Source organism: Leptodactylus fuscus, chromosome 7, assembly GCF_031893055.1.
Source record: "Leptodactylus fuscus isolate aLepFus1 chromosome 7, aLepFus1.hap2, whole genome shotgun sequence".
Classification (NCBI taxonomy): domain Eukaryota; kingdom Metazoa; phylum Chordata; class Amphibia; order Anura; family Leptodactylidae; genus Leptodactylus; species Leptodactylus fuscus.
The window spans coordinates 58,665,949-58,683,061 of record NC_134271.1 but is presented as its reverse complement, the minus strand read 5'-3'; the positions used below and the strand labels follow the sequence as shown (position 1 = coordinate 58,683,061).

At 41.1% G+C, this 17,113-nt stretch overlaps 1 protein-coding gene across 2 annotated transcripts in view; it reads left to right on the top strand.

Moving 5' to 3' along the window:
- Positions 1-16,587, top strand: part of ANKRD11 (ankyrin repeat domain containing 11) — a 163,991-nt gene extending 147,404 nt beyond the window's left edge. For both annotated transcript variants that reach the window (XM_075281940.1, XM_075281939.1), the window contains exons 9-13: positions 1,028-7,908; positions 12,913-13,011; positions 13,135-13,278; positions 13,757-13,849; positions 15,203-16,587. In XM_075281940.1, coding sequence (XP_075138041.1) covers positions 1,028-7,908; positions 12,913-13,011; positions 13,135-13,278; positions 13,757-13,849; positions 15,203-15,388 — 7,403 coding nt within the window. In that variant the 3' untranslated portion in view covers positions 15,389-16,587. The remainder of the gene's footprint in view (positions 1-1,027; positions 7,909-12,912; positions 13,012-13,134; positions 13,279-13,756; positions 13,850-15,202) is intronic.
- The last annotated feature ends 526 nt before the right edge of the window (positions 16,588-17,113 follow it).

The window sequence follows — 17,113 nt, the reverse complement described above, 5'->3', positions numbered from 1 at the left end:
GTCGCAAAAATTCAATACAATCTGCCCCACAGTGGCCCCCCCCCCCCACACACACACACAGTATAATCTTCCCCGCAGTGGCCCCCCACACACAGTACAATATATATATATATACACACACACACACACACACACACACACACACACACACTACAATCTACCCTGCAATGGCCCCCACACAGGATTACACCTGTATACTCCACAGTAGACCCCCTCCCCATACAGCATGAAATGGTCCACAGTAGCCCCCTCCCTCACAGCATCAAATGGTCCACAGTAGCCCCCTCCCTCACAGCATCAAATGGTCCACAGTAGCCTCCTCCCACACAGCATCAAATGGTCCAATGCTGGGCGTCCTCTCTTCTGTTCAGTGCGCACGCTGATGACTTGCGTCATCACACCCGTGCCAGTGCAGAGGTCAGAGACTGTAGTCCGTGTAGCCCGCGCGGTATGCACGGCATACACTGACAGCTTTCAGCTGGATCTGCATTTGCACAACCAGCTGAAGGCAGCGATCGCTCACTAAAGGGGAATCCTGTACCGGATTCCCAGTTAGTGAGCGATCAGGGTGACCGCACACATACCAGCATAGAGGACTCTGCGTGCCCTCTCTGGCACGCGTGCCATAGATTTGCCATCACTGGTTTAGATCAGGCCGTCAACAATGACTGCAGGGTCCCGGTGTCTCTCACTATTGGCACAGTTGTCAATAGACTGTTGTGGCAGCCTGGTTTGCAGTAAAGGCTTCAGTTCTGCCATCCTGGTACACCTATTGTAAAATTAAAATGTAACAAAAACCTTTTGCTATAATTGCACCAACCAACAGAATAACTTCAGCATGTTATTTTTTATTTTGTGAATGCCACAATAATGTAACCCAAATATTTGTGGTAGGGATGAAAAGAGATAGGATGAAGTTATTATTGGCAAACTTTACCTTTTAATAGAGATTTGTGTAGTCTGTTTACATGATACTAATAACTTTTTTTTTTTTTTTTTTTTTTTTTTTTTACTTATTTTGAAATAGAAAGCTCAGAGGAAGAGGATGCTCCTTCTTTTGCACCTTCAAGCTCGGTTGATGGCAATAACACGGACTCAGAGTTTGAAAAGGGCTCTAAACACAAGGGTAAACATCAGGAACCCCCCAAAAGCACGCCAGTTAAGGATGAGTATGAGTTTGATGAAGATGACGAGGAAGACCGTGTACCTCCTGTTGATGACAAACATTTGCTGAAAAAAGATTTCCGGAAAGAGACTAAGGCGAACAGTTATATTTCTATTCCTAAAATGGAAGTAAAAACTTACTCTAAAAATACGACTGCACCAAAGAAAGCTGCTCGCCGTATCTTATCTGATACATCAGATGAGGAGGAAAATTCTGTCTCCTTAGGGGCTGCTGATAAGCTCCGGTTGTCAGCTCACACTGTACTACCGAGCAATAAAACCAGGGAGCAACCTGTGGCCAAGCATAAAGAAAAGAGTAAAGTAAAAAAGAAGCGGAAGAAAGACACAAAAAATAAAGAAGTAAAGTTTGGAAAGAAAAATAACATTTTTTGTTCTGAGAGTGAAAGTGAAAACTTGGAGAGTGACGTTGAGAATGATATGCTTTCCTTAGACAGTTCCAACTGTGTGAAAGACTCTGCCTTAGCTTTGAAGGATACTTCTTTGTTTAGCTCTTTATCAGCATCTTCTGCATCTTCTCAAGGGAGTTTAGCATCACAGAAGCACAATGCTAATATCCCAGACCAGCACTCGAAGCATTGGAGGACAGACAATTGGAAAACTGTATCATCTCCTACCTGGTCAGATGTTAGCTCATTGTCAGATTCCACAAGGACTCGGTTAACTAGTGATTATGATTATTCATCAGAAGATTCTAGTTTGGAGTCTTTGAAACAGGTTAAAAAGAAACATGAGCACAAAAAGAAAACTAACACACATAATAGCATATATGAAAAGAACTCTTTCCATCTTCATGTTGAAGGTGCCATTCCCAAATTAGACAAAGAAGGTAAAGTAGTGAAAAAACATAAAACAAAACATAAACACAAAAATAAAGAAAAGGTTCAAAATCAGACTAGCCAGGATGTAAAGATTCTTAAAAGTTTTTCATTTGACTATGAAGATTCAAAGCAAAAATCAGAAAAGTCTTTAGAAGTTGACGTTCCAGAAAAATTAAAAGTATTAAAACACGATCATGATCTCATCAGGAAAGAAGACAAATCCCTCTCCAAGGTTAAGTCAGAGGACAAGGACTGGTCTTTTAGAGACGAGGGAGGCAAGGCTGCCAAAGAGGAGAAGTCATCAAAGAAGGCGAAAGATGTTAAAGACAGTAAAACCTTGAAAGAGGACAGAGACCGGCCTAGCAAAACAGATCGGGAAAAAGCTGTTAAGGAGAAATCTCCCAAAGAAGACAAACCTAAAACGCATAAAGATGAGAAGAAGAAGAAAGTTAAAGATAAGTCCTCAAAATCTGAAAAGAAAGCTGAACTAAAAGAGGAGAAATCTTCTAAAAATGAGAGAGAGAAAATCTTTAAAGAGGAGAAAGTAAAGAAGGAAAAGTCTCACAAGGAAGAAGCTTCTTTTGAAGAGTTTAACAACAAAAGTAACTTTTTAGATGAGGAAGCAAAGTATAGTACATCAGATGACCAAGGTTTATGGATATCTGAAATGTCATCAGATTCTTCTTTTGATTTTAAGGCAGAAGATAGCTGGGACTCGTCCTTCACAGATTTTCGGGAGAGCAAAAATGATACAATCCCAAAGCTAGTGGTGGAATCTGTTAAGGAAGAAGTTAAGGAAAAAGATTCCAAAATCAAAGATAAGAGGGACTATGGAGAGAAACCAGAAAAGGAGGCAGCCCTTAAAAGGAAAGATCGGGACTCTTCAGACAAAGTTTTGGACAAAAAGAAAGACCAAATGGACTCTCACAAAGGCACACCATCATATACAGCAGAGAAGGAAAAGAAACGAAGGGACTCTCTGGAGTGTACAAAAATCCGCAAAGATAAAGATTTAGAGTGTATAAGAAAAGATTCTTTGATAAATAAGGATCGAAGAGATTCCAAGGTAAAACAAGAAGAGTCTTATAAAGAAGAACTGAATGACTATGGTTCGGAGCCTTTTTTTAAAGAGAAGTCTGAACAAGATTCTTTTCCAAAAAATTCTGAGACACGAGAACGACATCATTCTGGTAAAGAGAAGAGAGATGCTTCAGAAAAAAAGGAGAAACCAAAATCCGAAAAACACAGAGATAAATGTAAAGAAACTGAGCGAGAGAAGGCTGAGAAATCTGCAGAGAGAAGTCAAAAGGAAACAGATAAAGGATCTAGAGAGAAGAAAGAGTCAAAAGACAAACACAAAGATTTGCACAAAGACAGAAAATCTTTCTCTGATCAGAAAATCGAAAAAAAAGATAAAACCTCAAGTTTAGAAAAAGACTTTAGTGACAAGAAGGAAGAAAAGAAGGCAAGGGGAAAAAACTGGTATAGCATCTCTGACATTTTTACTGACGAAAGTGAAGAAGAGGAGCAAAGATTTGTACCTGGGTTTAAAATGACTGAATCCTATAATGACTTGCACAGAGTGGACAGTTACCATGAAAGGGAGACCACCATACAAGACAAAGATACATCTCAGTCAGACAAACACAGAAAATATTGCAGTGACAAACAGCATTCTGGGGAAAAACAAAAAGAGCGAGAACAGAAGGAGCGAAAAAAGGAAAAGGGTCAAGGAGAGCCTGGAAAAGAGAAAAAAGAGAAGAGCACAGAAAAACACAAAGACAAAAAGGACAAGGATTCTCTTGACAAATACCGCAAAGATAGGTTGTCCCTAGATTCCAGCCAAGACAAGAATTGTAAGATAAAAGTGCTGACTGACAAAAAGGACAAGAAGCATCCCTTGGAAGAGAAAATCAAAACTAAACACAAAGAGAAGTCTGATCATTTTAAGGAAAAGAAGTTCACAAAAGGGGAATCTGAAAAAAGTCTGCTGGAGAAGTTAGAGGAAGAAGCTCTCAATGACTATAAAGATGATTCAAATGATAAGATTAGTGAAATTTCTTCGGATAGTTTTACAGATAGAGGCCAAGATCCAAGTAGCATGTTTGAGCCTCCTGGAATAACAAACATTGAACCTGTAGAGGAAAAATACAAGGATTCGACGCCGGTGCCTTGCTTAGCAGAGAAGCTAAAAGAGAAAGAGAGAAACAGACACTCTTCATCGTCCTCAAAGAAAAGCCATGAGAAAGATAAAGTACGGAAAGAGAAATCTGATAAAAAATCTGAAAAAACAGACGATTCTAAGGATACTTACAGCAGGCGAGAGTCTCTCCAGTATGAAAAAGAGGCCCCTGCAGGAGATGCAGACTCTTTTCCAGTGTTCAGTGTTAAGACAGAGACTGAGGAGGAATTGGACCGTAGTATGGATTACATGTTTACATCAGAAAAAGAGAAGCATGATTCTGAGAGAGAGGTTTTAAAGAAGTCTGAAAAGGACAAAGTTTACAGCGTAAACACACCAGCTTTAAAAGAGAAGAAAAAGAAAGATAAACATCGTGAGAAAAATAAAGAAGAAAAGCACAGAGACAAACATTTGGAGGCATTTTTTAAGCATCACAGGGATGAGGTCAAAAATAGAGAACCTCCCCAAGTAAACTCAAAAGATAAATCTAAAGATGACTTGGGAAAGTTTAGTGAAAACAGGGTGAAAGACAGATCGAAAGAAAATACTGAAAAAGACAAAACTGACAATGTCAAAATCAGTAACGGAAGTGAAAAAATTACACTGATGAAAGAGGCCAACAAAAAAGACACCAGACCGAGAGAAAAACTTTTGGGTGATGGAGACCTTATGATGACCAGCTTTGAAAGAATGCTTAGCCAGAAAGATCTTGAAATAGAAGAGAGGCACAAAAAGCATAAGGAAAGAATGAAACAAATGGAAAAGATGAGGCACCGATCTGGGGATCCCAAGTTGAAAGAGAAAAAAGCTGAAGAATTGCGCAAGCGCAGCTTGGATTTGAGCAACAAGAAAACGTCTGTGACTGACCCTCTTCAAAAAGAAAAGAAAGCAAAAGATTTGCCCCCTTTGAATATATCTGCTTCTGAAAATAAAACTCAAGCTGTGGTTGGGAATGATTCTAAAGACTGGCTGAATGGCCCCCAAATTAAGGAAGTGCTCACAGCTTCCCCAAGACCAGATCAGAATAGGCCAACTGGTGTACCAACACCTACATCTGTAATCTCATGCCCAAGCTATGAAGAGGTCATGCAGACTCCTAGAACGCCATCGTGTAGCACTGAGGACTATCCAGAGCTGATGTTTGACTGTTCAGATAGCCAGCATACTCTACCTGTGTCTGCAATGTCAATGAATGCTTGCTCTCCAACTTTTTTTGACCGGTACTCAACATCTGGAATGTCAGATACTCCAAATCAAACACCAACTAAATTATCTTCCTCCATTAACCGAAGTCGTTCAGTGTCTGTTGATGTAAGAAGAGTTCCCGAAGAGGAGTTTCCAGCTTCAGAGATGAAATTTTTCAGGCAGCAGAGTGTTCCAGCATCTTCTAGCTTCAGTTCACCCATGCAGATGATGATGGAGGATAAGGTTCAACCTCTTGTGCCTGCAGAGAAATTTCCATGTTTGTCTCCTGGTTACTATTCACCAGGCTACCCACCTGATGATGTTACTTTTGCACCTGGAGATATTGCGAGCATTGCCCCATCTCCTGACCGTGTCTACTCGGGTGTACAAGCAAAATCCTCTCCTTCAGAAAGAGATGATTTGCTAGAGCCTTCGACTGAAAGTGCTGTTCCTCCAGACCTTGGCTTACAATGTGATTCTGCAGAAGCACAACAAGCTACAGAATCCATTCTTCAAGAACAAAGCTTTTCTCCTCCAGAGTCCAACTTTCTGCAGCCGGAGTCTGCCTTTTTAGAAACTGAAAATAATTTTATTCCAGACAGTAATAGTTATACTTCTGAACCTGACTTTATACCACAGGAATCAGATTATTTACATCAAGACTCTACTTATATTCCTCAACAGCCACCCTTTCTACCCCAGGAGCCAGATTTTATGCCACCAGAGCCATCCTTTATACCATCAGAGCCAAATTATGTGATCCACTCAACATCCAATTTCGCTCCCCCTGAGAATGCTTATTTACCTCGGGAATCCGGCTTTCATGCCTCACATTCAGAATCCTCTTTTCTACCTCCTGAACCTGCTTTTATTCCACCACCTCCAGACTCTGGCTTTCTGCCTCCAATTGAAGAAAATACATTTGATTCACCAATTTCAGAGCCAAATCTTGGTTGGGTGAGTCCAGCAAATAGTAATTCAGAGTCTGTTATGCCTCAGAGTCTAATGGGTAGTAATTCAGAGGAACAAGGAAGCTGGCCCTTGAGATCTGATCTTGTAAAGTCACCCCAAAGATTCTCAGAGTCACCTAAGCATTTTTGCCCATCAGACAAAACTCTTCCAACTTCAGTTCCTTTCTTGTCGTCTGATGCTCCTTACCCAGTTTCTCCCGTTTCGTATCCTATGTCTGAAGCTGCTCCTGAGGAATTGAAAGACGTGGAGGAGGAAGCAGGGGAGGTTATGCCTCAACCTGAAGAACAGAGCCCATATATGTCTCCTACTCCTCTCCCTGCATTTTTTGATAACTGCAAAACTCCTCCAGAGGAACCAGAAACTATGTCAGCAGAGCCCCAGGTTAACCCTGACCCCATTGGTGACACTTTAGCATCTGTTAATGAAAATTTGGCACAATCTGGTGAAATCCACCCAAATACACAAGAGGAGACAGAGCCTTGGCCTAATCCATTTTCCTCAGTAGTCGATGACTTGGAATTTGGTCCTTTTTCTCTACCGGAACTCCCTCTTCCAGTCAAAGATGAGAATGACAGTGAAGCTTGTGAACAGTCAGTCACTGCAGAAGCACCAGCCACTCCTCCTAATGAACCTATTGAGAGTGAAACAAGTGAAATACATCCCAGTGAAATTGATCTTCCAAAGCCAGCATCTCCAAAAGAACCACCATGTACAATGGAAGTAGTTGACCCTCCTGAAATACCGGAGGAGAAGACTGACTCTATTGAAGAATCTGCTTTGGAAGCTCCTAAAGTTTCCCAGCCTTCAAAGCCAGTCTTTGACCCATCATCCTTTCCAGTTCCATTTGTGCAGCTGGAACAAATTGAGGCTAAAGTACAGGTAAACTTAAACTCTTCAGAAACCTGTGTTCAGATCTTGCCAAAGAACCTTGAGACTGTTGATGACCAGGGCAAGGAAAGTACACCCATAGAAAATGTTGATGGTGATGCAGTTGTACAAGCAGAGGCCTCTCAGATCAACCCCACTATAGATGTTCCAGAACAGGCACCAAAAACCATTGATGTTCCCAAACCACCTAAAGTGGAGGAGATACCTCTGCGTATGACACGTAACAGGGCTCAGATGCTTGCCAACCAGAATAAACAAAACTCCACCCCTGCGGAAAAAGAGCAGTCGGTAGTCGCCACACCAACTACCCGTGGCAAGACTAAAAACGGTGAAGAGGAGGAGCCACAAACTCAACACCCACGAAAGAGAAAGCTGCAGAAACCTAACCAACTCCAGCAGCAGATAATAAGCAACACTAGTCAACAAACTCGAGAGATGATACAACAGACTTTGGCTGCCATAGTCAATGCGATCAAGTTGGATGAAATTGAGCCATATCACAGTGACAGGTCTAACCCATATTTTGAATATTTGCAAATTAGAAAGAAGATTGAAGAAAAGAGGAAAATCTTGTGTTATATCACTCCTCAAGCACCGCAGTGCTATGCTGAATATGTCACGTATACTGGCTCGTATCTATTGGATGGCAAACCACTCAGCAAGCTTCACATTCCAGTGGTGAGGAGTTTCTACAAAAGTAAAGAGTGACAACTTTGCAATCTTATTTTGCAAGTTAAAGGGGTTATACAATTTTCCAATGTATTTTCTGTATAATTTCCTTAGTTTTCTAGATCTGCTTGCTGTCATTCATTCTTCTGCTGGAATTCATTCTCCTTACTTAGTCTATGGTTGTTTGATAGACATGGACTTACAGGTTACACAGCTACTTACCAATGAGATGTCTGAGTACTGTGCTGCAACAAATTGTGTATGAATCACATGGCCATAGACTTTTTTTTTTTTTTTCATTTTCCATTCATCTCTGAAGTAACCAGCAGAACAGATCTTGAAAACCATAAGGAAGTGATCCATAAAGTATATTGGAAAATTGTACAAACTTTCAATACAAAGTGTCAATATTTATCTGAAACTGGATAACGTTATCAACCTACACTATTTGATGAGGTTGCTTCATTGCCCCCATCCTTGCATTATTCTTGTATTTATAAAAATCAGGTTGCAAAGGTTCACAAACACATTAAATTATTATTTCTAGTGTTTTAAAGGAATTGTCTTGTTTCATATGCAGAAGACGTATCATTTTCTAATAGATACTTTTGCTCTCTCACTGTCTTTATATGCGTTAGGTTTCTGTCCAGAGAAAGTGTACTGTATATACTCGAATATAAGCAGAGACCCCTAATTTTACCACAAAAAAAAAATTGGGAAAACTTATTGACTCTAGTATAAGCCAAGGGGGGGAAATCCACCATTGCAGATAAAAAGTCTGGTCATGTACGTTACAGCTCAGTAACTCCATGTGCCTCATAGTAATAGCGGTTAACCCCATCATGTCCCTCACATTAACCCCCTGTGTGCCTCACATAAGAGTTACTGATATGTGGGACATATGGAGGTAATAATTAGGTATCTTCATAATTAAGGTCCTTCATTAGTACCCTCATGTGTCTCATGTTAGTAACCCTTATATGGGGCACACAGGGGTTAATATGAGGGACATGATGGGGTTAACTGTTATTAATGTGAGGCACATGAAGCTACGGAGACTAAATTAATAACCCCAAATGCCTGACATAGGCAGAGTAACTAAAGGAAGGGACCTGTGTGTTTCACTTTACTGTAGCTTCCTCTCTTCCATACAACAGACATCTTACATAAGACACAATGAATCCTGGCCACTCATCTGCAGGGTAGATGCTAAATCCTAGTGTGCTAAAGGACCTCTGATGACGACATGACCATGTGATCGGACTCTGGTGTGGGCGGAGCTACTAGAATTTAGACTCAACCTTATCTGCAGATGTTACATACCAGTGGCTACTGGACCTTTGATGACATCACAGTCATGTGACCTCATGACAAGCCAATCACAGAGCAGTAGCACTAAAGGACCTCCCTCTTCCAGGTCCTTCCAGTTTTCTGTGCTCCGTGGACCTTGACTCGTGTATAAGCCAAGGAGAGCTTTTTTTCAGCATGAAAAAATGTGCTGAAAAGTCGGCTTATACTCAAGTATATACGGTAATTGATTAGTCCATAGGCATGCATGTGGAAAAGAACATTTCTTCTCTTTGCCTCCTGTGGAGTGTTTGTATTTTATTGCCTAGGGACAATTGTTTTACAGTTAACTTTATTTTAAAACTTCACTTGGAAACGGGCAGGAATGTCATCTGCATGTAAATTCAACTAACTGAAGCTGAGAATGATCAGAATTCCTTTTTTCCTATTTAATATTCCCATTAATGTTATGTAACTGTTACTCAAAGGCTCACATGACTGTCATATTTTAATATGCATGCACCCCAGTGCAGATAGCAACATTCAAGTGTGGCAGGGTGCCTGCCAAGCCCTCTTAAAATCAATATGCTTGGAAAATGCATCATTGACTGTTTGTAAGAGTAGTCATGCCGTTGTGCTATTAAAATAAAACCAATATCTAATACAGTATCACGATAAACCTACCACACTGTACATTTAGCCTGCATAGTCTAATAGTGCAACATTTATTAAGCTTACATCCCCTATTATTTTCTGTTTGCTCCACAAAAATACCACAAGTGTTTAATCCCTTCCCACCCAACTCCATATCGCTTCATCATGCTGCACGTATATGTAATGCACAGGAGCTGTGCCTCAGCTGTGGCATATCACAGCCGAAACTAGAACTAACTGGCAGGGTCAGAAAATAATTACCCTGGCGGTTTAAATCCTCAGATGCTGTGATTAAAAAAAAAAGTTATAGACATCAGAATATGGTGACCCCGGGAAAATCATTCATTTTCTAAGTAATTATGTTTTTTGGTTTTTTTTTTTGTAAAATCTACAAAACTCAAGACCAACCTAAATTTACTATTGTAATTGTAATAACACGCTGGACGAAGTTGCTATGTAGTTATTAATGTAGGGTAAATATCGTATGAGACCATGCAATAATTAGAATTGTGGGGTTTTTCACATAGGCTTCCTGTAAAAACATTCAATTTGATCAATAAAATCATTTAAAAGATTTGTTCCCCAAAATGGTGGCAAAAAGTACAGCTTGCCATGCAAAGAAGACGAACTCCTTTAGCTATGTGAAAAAAAAAAAAAAAAATCAATTTTCGAAATCGGAGAAGTGAAATTATGAAACATTAGCATAAAGCTACTGTTCTTAAAGGGTTAACATGCTTGATAGATGTGGTGCAAGGCAGATCTTATGGTGCAAATTACACCAGAATTGTAGCTCATTTTGCTTAGTAAATCTCCCTCCAGGTGTTTTTCAGTTCCTATTATGGGTTTTTTCTTGCTCTACTGCCTCTTTTTGTTTAGCTGGACATTTGTGTCATGGTGACACTCCAGCGATAAGTGGAAATGGAGAGTCCTCCTAGTCCTGTGAAGGAAGCCCCAACGGGTAGTGTGCTCTCCAATAGTTGTATCTAGGGCATCTAGCGCACGTGATATCACACTGAAAGCACAGATGGTGTAAGACCAAAAGATTCCAACCAGGTTTGGAATAGCAGCAGCAGTCGTCCAGATTCTGATCAGACCTCTTTGCTTTCAGATCTCTTACTCAGTGCTCTATCAATCCCATGTAGCATCAGCATAGTATCACATAGACAACAATCACATTACTATTTCTACCTGCCTGGCATCCTTCTCCCTGTAGTATCCTAAATAGCCAAAGACCCTGACTATATACAGTGGGGCAAAAAAGTATTTAGTCAGTCACCAATAGTGCAAGTTCCACCACTTAAAAAGATGAGAGGCGTCTGTAATTTACATCATAGGTAGACCTCAACTATGAGAGACAAAATGAGAAAACAAATCCAGAAAATCACATTGTCTGATTTTGTAAGAATTTATTTGCAAATTATGGTGGAAAATAAGAATTTGGTCAGTAACAAATTTCAGCTCAATACTTTGTTATATATCCTTTGTTGGCAATGACAGAGGTCAAACGTTTTCTGTAAGTCTTCACAAGGTTGGCACACACTGTTGTTGGTATGTTGGCCCATTCCTCCATGCAGATCTCCTCTAGAGCAGTGATGTTTTGGGGCTGTCGCTTGGCACACGGACTTTCAACTCCCTCCAAAGGTTTTCTATAGGGTTGAGATCTGGAGACTGGCTAGGCCACTCCAGGACCTTGAAACGCTTCTTACAAAGCCACTCCTTCGTTGCCCTGGCGGTGTGCTTTGGATCATTGTCATGTTGAAAGACCCAGCCACGTTTAATCTTCAATGCCCTTGCTGATGGAAGGAGGCTTGCACTCAAAATCTCACGATACATGGCCCCATTCATTCTTTCATGTACCTGGATCAGTCGTCCTGGCCCCTTTGCAGAGAAACAGCCCCAAAGCATGATGTTTCCACCCCCATGCTTTACAGTAGGTATGGTGTTTGATGGATGCAACTCAGTATTCTTTTTCCTCCAAACACGTAAAGTGGTGTTTCTACCAAACAGTTCCAGTTTGGTTTCCTCAGACCATAGGACATTCTCCCAATACTCTTCTGGATCATCCAAATGCTCTCTAGCAAACTTCAGACGGGCCCGGACATGTACTAGCTTAAGCAGTGGGACACATCTGACACTGCAGGATCTGAGTCCCTGGCGGCGTAGTGTGTTACTGATGGTAGGCTTTGTTACATTGGTCCCAGCTCTCTGCAGTTCATTCACTAGGTCCCCCCGCGTTGTTCTGGGATTTTTGCTCACCGTTCTTGTGATCATTTTGACCCCACGGGGTGAGATTTTGCGTGGAGCCCCAGAGCGAGGGAGATGATCAGTGGTCTTGTATGTCTTCCATTTTCTAATTATTGCTCCCACAGTTGATTTCTTCAATCCAAGCTGGTTGCCTATTGCAGATTCAGTCTTCCCAGCCTGGTGCAGGGCTACAATTTTGTTTCTGATATCCTTTGACAGCTCTTTGGTCTTCACCATAGTGGAGTTTGGAGTCTGACTGTTTGAGGGTGTGCACAGGTGTCTTTTTTATAGTGATAACAAGTTTAAACAGGTGCCATTACTACAGGTAATGAGTGGTCTGTGAGAGCCAGAAATCTTGATTGCTTGTAGGTGACCAAATACTTATTTTCCACCATAATTTGCAAATAAATTCTTACAAAATCAGACAATGTGATTTTCTGGATTTGTTTTCTCATTTTGTCTCTCATAGTTGAGGTCTACCTATGATGTAAATTACAGACGCCTCTCACCTTTTTAAGTGGTGGAACTTGCACTATTGGTGACTGGCTAAATACTTTTTTGCCCCACTGTAGTTAGATGCTCATGAGTAGCTGGTGATGGGTTCTGGCTCCCCCTCTAGAAAGCCTGTGTGCAACCACAGGAAGTCAGAAATCCTTGATTTAGATAAAATGTGCAGGAATTGAAGCAGGGCGAGTGTGTCATGGCCTTTCTGAAGAGAATAATTCAGTTACAAATAACTAGCTGTATGTTTTAAGGGAATAGGTACATAATGATGGAAAACATTGCTGGAGTACTTCTTTAAATTTTACCCATGTCTTATATTTACAGATTGCACCACCTCCATCATTGTCAGAGCCACTTAAAGAACTATTCAGGCAACAGGAAGCCGTTCGAGGGAAGCTCCGTCTGCAACACAGCATTGAAAGAGTAGGTGTATTTGCCTTTTACCAATACTACAGAAATCTATTGTTTCATTAGAACCTTTTAAAAGCAAGGAATAACTTTCTAGTAAATGGGTTTTAAATATTTTCCCTTTTCTTGGCTCCACAGGAGAAACTCATAGTGTCTTGTGAACAGGAGAACCTCAGAGTTCATTGTAGAGCAGCCAGGACAATTGCCAATCAGGCTGTGCCTTTCAGCGCTTGCACCATGTTACTGGACTCGGAGGTGTATAACATGCCTCTAGAAAATCAGGTCAGTATTTTGTTTTATTTGTTCTGTAGCCCTTCGTTCACATCTGCATTCGGTATTCCATTCGAGGAGTCCACATGGGGACCTCCCCCCAAACTGAATACCGAACACAACTGCAAGCAGTGTGCAATGAATGCGCACACACCTCATAGATTAAAATGGGGTCCGTGTGCTTGCCACGCGCTGCCCGCACAAATAATGCGGGCAGGAAAGTAGGTTGTGAACTACTTTCCTGTCCATATGATCCCTGTGGAGATCTGGCAGCAAGCACATGGACCTCATTATAGTCTATTGGGTCAGTGTGCTTTCACTGACACACCGCTTGCAGTTGCGTTTGGTATTCCGTTCGAGGGGAGGTCCCCATGTGGACTCCCCTGGATGGAATACAAGCTTAAATGTGAATCAACCCAGATACAAGTAAATATGCGCACTGATCTTCAAATCGTGCAAAGAATTTATATAGACTTTCTATGTTTTGTAGGGAGACGAAAACAAGTCTGTCAGAGATCGATTCAATGCTCGCCAGTTCCTGTCCTGGCTACAAGATGTGGATGATAAGTACGACAGGATGAAGGTGAGTATGGAAACCATTGCAAGAGCTGGAATTTAAGGGGCATCTCTTCTGTTTTGCAGACAGTTTCTTTAAAAAGGACGTGTCTCCACTCCTGAACTTGGATAAAGGAGTTATTCAGTTTCTAGTATTGACTGCCTGTCCTTTCGTCACAGCATTCCAGTAATGGAATAGAACAACAGAAAGGCGGACTGCTAAAATAGTGGTTACACTTGGAGCTCGGCGGACATCATTGTCTGTCCATTGTTTTAAAACGGAAACTGGAGGAGGAAAGGTTCTGCATGCCCTACTTTTTCCATCTGCTGATTCTTGGGGGACACTGCAAAACGAACATAGCTTCAGCCAGAGTCACACAAAGGTTAAATGTGAACCAGTCTATCAATTGCATAGATATCAGTATTTCATATAAAAGTTTTAACAGGTCATTTAGTTTTTTTTAGTCCATATATAGACCTTTGTCTATTCAGATCTGAGGTGTATGCTGCAGGAGTCATACTGCAAGGAGTAGAATCTGCTTCACATTTAACCCTCGTGTGACTGGCTCACTTGTACATGCGGTTATTCACGTGATTAAATCCCTAATTCACTCCAGAATCTAGAGAATGTGTGCCATGATTTTCTATTTCCTGTATATGTGGTTTGGAGCCTTCCCACGGAACACAGGGATGAGTGAGTGCAGTACCATGGGTACTAGAGATGATTGAGTACTATTCGAAACGGCCGTTTCGAATAGCACACACCCATAAGAATGAATGGAAGCGGCCGGCCGCTTAACCTCCTGCTTGTCGGCTGTGTCCATTCATTCCTATGGGTGCGTGCCATTTGAAACAGCCGTTTCGAATAGTACTTGCTCATCTGTAATGGCTACTACAAGATCCACTAAATGATGCCCTATCTTCAGAATAGCTCTTTAGTTATAAAGCTTTTGAAAATCTCATTTGTAGCCAAATCAAATGCATTTTAAAGGGGTTGTCTGAGATTGGACAGTCCAGGCAATGGTAGGGGAATGCAAAAAGAAAACTCCAGTATTCCCTGCAGATCTTTATTCACTTGCAGATGTGACAACATCACTGCAGGCAACACACAACTACTGCAGTCAATAAATGGCCTCAGTGGCCTGCAGCCAGACACAGGGCTAGTGATGGGCCGTTATTGTCGTGTTTTAGACGTGATGTCATTTCTGCAGCCAAGCCGACAGACTGCCTGGGAGAACTGAATGCCATCAATGGCGTTTACTAGGTTGAGGAAGTCTTTTTTTGTTTTGTGCTCCCCTTAAGAATGTTGTCTCTGATTTCTTTTGAAGATTGATTACTTTAAATACTTAATTTATTTTTTGTTCCCTTCTTGTTTCTGAAGACATGTGTATTAATGAGACAGCAGCATGAAGCAGCAGCCTTGAATGCAGTGCAGAGGATGGAATGGCAGTTAAAGATGCAGGAGTTGGACCCAACTAGCCACAAGTCCCTGTGCGTCAACGAAGTTCCCTCTTTCTATGTGCCAATGGTGGACGTTAATGATGACTTTGTGCTCTTGCCAGCATGACAAGGCGGACTCCTGAGGTTTTCTTTTTTTTCTTTTTTTTTTTTTTCTTTTTTTAACACTCAAAACTGGCAAGGGCCGGCCCCCTTGGCTTAGAAGAGCTCAGACTTCAATTGCATCTTCTCGCTTGCTAATGAATCCGCTGCTTACAAGAGGAGGAAGCATTTTGATATAACTATCATGGAAACCCCCTTTAGAGGAATTGCACTTTCTTCACAGCGTAAATCCAGCACTCCTCTCGGTAGCAGGCGGAGTGAGCTACTGTGGAAGGAGCATGCACAGGCGGAGTGACGGAGGGGGACCACGGGATCAAGGATGCCATGTGTTGCTGTTATATACACACAGCTGCAATCTGCTCCATTGTGCTTTAGAGACATCACAGAGAGCCGTTGGAGAAAGGCGCACCTGTACACCATGTGGGTTTTTTCAGGTGCAAATTCGGTTGTTCGTAAACTTTAAAGGACAGATTTTCATTTAACTACCCTGTCTGCTCCCTATTCTTTTTGTTTCATCTTGTCAACGTGACGGGAACTAAAAATCGCCTTCAGCCGCTGACTACCTCATGTCAGCCTTTAAATTGCCGGTTCTCTGATTCTAAGCAGGGTCGGTCTGTTCCTTTTAATTCTATTTTTATTTTTGTTCCTCCTGCCCTGTATACTTCTTGCAGATTCTGCATGTGGTTCGTACTGGTTTAGGATTCCAAAAGTTCTCCCCACCCTACGCTTGTCCAACCTTGCCAAGCATTGGCCATCCTAAATTTTTATTTTAAGAGACAACTAACACTTAGTTTGTCACTTTTTTTTTTTTTTTTTTCTTCCTCCCCTTCTTAACATCTTTTTAACCTTGGGCATTTTGTTTCTCTTGTTGGAGAACTTAACTTGAAACACTACAGAGCCAATACTCCTATATGTAAGAAAAGACAAAAAAAAAGTATCTGGTAAATTATGTACAGTTTTTATACACATTACCCTATGTACTTTGCTGCCTTCTAGATAAATTATTTTGCAAACACATTACTGCACAGTTGTAAATAACTTATGTACTGTAACATCACTTTCAGTTTTGTGTAAAGAAATAAATGACTTTAAAAAAAACTTTGTAATATAGTTCACCGTAGGCAGCACTTCTCTGAAGAGACAGATTCTGGGAGTGTGGGCGACAAATGGGCCAAAAAAAAAAAGTTCTGTTCAGTATTTTGCTATTTTTATTTCATTGTCTCCATGTTTCAATTTTCGATTTTGTTCTTGCCCGGCAGATTTAGTCCTTGCACACGTGGCAGTGGTATACACCTTGTTCTTCACAAAGGGACTCGAGTACACGCTGAATCCCATCAAGCAATGTTCAGTGCTCGGATGTAAATCTTTGATCTACTGTTCTGTTAAAGATCTTGTGGATACACTTTGGTTTTCTTTTTCTATTCTCTTGGTACTCATAGCTGTTGTATCTGCTAAGCTGCAGCTGGTTAGTATGATGTGAGGTCTGCTTTAGCACATTTTAGTGATCTGTTGTGAAGTACATGTAGTCTAAATGGAGCCTTCTATAAGTTCCAGGGGTCTTTGTCATCAGCTTTACCCAGATGTTGTGTGACTGACGTAGTGGAGTCTTTTAGGATTCAGGAAAGGTATCACTGGCTCCCATTAAGGTAGTTTACTACATGTTAACAGGGACGTGGTTTAATCTTTATCTGGGTAGAGACCATAACAGCCACACATGATGATCTCCAGGTTT